This window comes from Anneissia japonica, unplaced genomic scaffold (assembly GCF_011630105.1).
Source record: "Anneissia japonica isolate Jap-2015-1 unplaced genomic scaffold, ASM1163010v1 scaffold1446_len297786_cov117, whole genome shotgun sequence".
Lineage (NCBI taxonomy): Eukaryota > Metazoa > Echinodermata > Crinoidea > Comatulida > Comatulidae > Anneissia > Anneissia japonica.
In genome coordinates this window covers 242,062-243,582 of record NW_022693692.1, presented here as the reverse complement: position 1 = coordinate 243,582, position 1,521 = coordinate 242,062, and the positions used below count along the sequence as shown (strand labels likewise).

The following is a 1,521-nucleotide window of genomic DNA, read 5'->3' as shown; positions in this document are numbered from 1 at the left end:
TATACTATATTATATATTATATACTATATATGTATATTTATGTATATGTATATATGTATATTGAAGAGTATACATATATGTATATATATATATATATATATATGTATATATTTATGGCAGAAAATATGTATTATGTATGTATTAATCAAATTCTTTATTACAGGAACTAGAACCAATTAAAACAGAAGGCAGCAGCGTTTACAGGATTTTTAAGAAACTACGAGGTAATTAAAAATACAAAAAAAAAAAAAATAATTGTGTTAGTAGTGTACTCTTCAAAATTGATTTGTGTCTGCCAAGTGCAATCCTTTTTTATCCTTTTTATTTCTCTAAATAATAATCTGCTGTTATTCGAAACATACGATTGATTTGTATATCCTTGTCTTAACTTTAAACTTGAAACAGATGCTGTTAGGCCGCTTCGTCAGCGGCTCCTTCTATCTTACATAACAAGATTCCTAATTTTGGAGAGGCTAATTTTTTTATTTTTTAGATGCTTAATTTTGTTACACTAATATGCATGTACTTCTTGATTTTTTTTTTTATTTTATAAAAAAAAGTAGTTGTAGTGAGTTTACAAAGAAAATAAATTTTCGTATGACAAAAACTATTTAAAATTAAATTTAAATAGCCCTATTATACTAATTGCACGCTAAAATGTGTTCAGAGACTTTGTGATTTATTGTTTTACTCATATGATTTTTTTAGATAGAAACATCTATACACACAGTAAAGTTGAAAAAAAAGTGAACGGATTTGAAACAGAGGCACTCGAAAATGTACCTGTTTTTGAACGAATATCAACAACTGATCTTCCTTCAGCTGTACACAGTTCCAGAGGTGTATTCCCGCACTCTCGTAAAAGAAAATTTTCTTCAAAACCATCTTCATCTGTAACCCTCGAATCTGAGGTAGGAGAGATAAATATAAAAAAAAATCAATATGCTGCTTGACTACTGTATAACGATGTTTACATATGTGTACAATGTGTATGCGTATTATTATACTCCAGTGCAAGGCAATATATTTATTCAAACAGGTTTTATATTATAAATAATAATAATATTCGTAGACTTATATAGGCCAATAATATAAAACATATACAGTATATATATAACATATAGATAAAACATATACAGTATATATATACATATATACATTATCATGTATCGTGTGGCATTTTACCTTTCTTTGTTGATTTATATATAATCTAACAGTATTAACGGCTATCTTGATTTATATTCTATGCAACTATTTGTTTCCAGCCATACTTATTGTGTAATAGAGTGTATCTGACGGTAATTTGAATCTATTCAACTATGAAGCCTCTGTGTTTAATTGTTTTGACGCTCACCTTGACAGTGACAAGTCGCCGGTTCGATTGCCGTCAGAGTCATTTTATTACACAATTTCTTTATTAAATTCATTTATTAATAGGATTGTTGATAGCTATGCTACACGTTCTATCATCATGTCTGTAATTCGAACACTGTATATACCTTTCTTTAATGATTTATAGCA

The 1,521-nt window shown here is 27.7% G+C and overlaps 1 protein-coding gene across 1 annotated transcript in view; it reads left to right on the top strand.

Annotated features, from left to right (window-relative positions):
- Positions 1 to 1,521, top strand: part of LOC117100871 — an 8,462-nt gene that overhangs the window by 4,340 nt on the left and 2,601 nt on the right. Inside the window, exons 6-7 of the mRNA XM_033240704.1 lie at positions 164 to 224; positions 709 to 911. Of these exons, the coding sequence (XP_033096595.1) occupies positions 164 to 224; positions 709 to 911 (264 nt within the window). The remainder of the gene's footprint in view (positions 1 to 163; positions 225 to 708; positions 912 to 1,521) is intronic.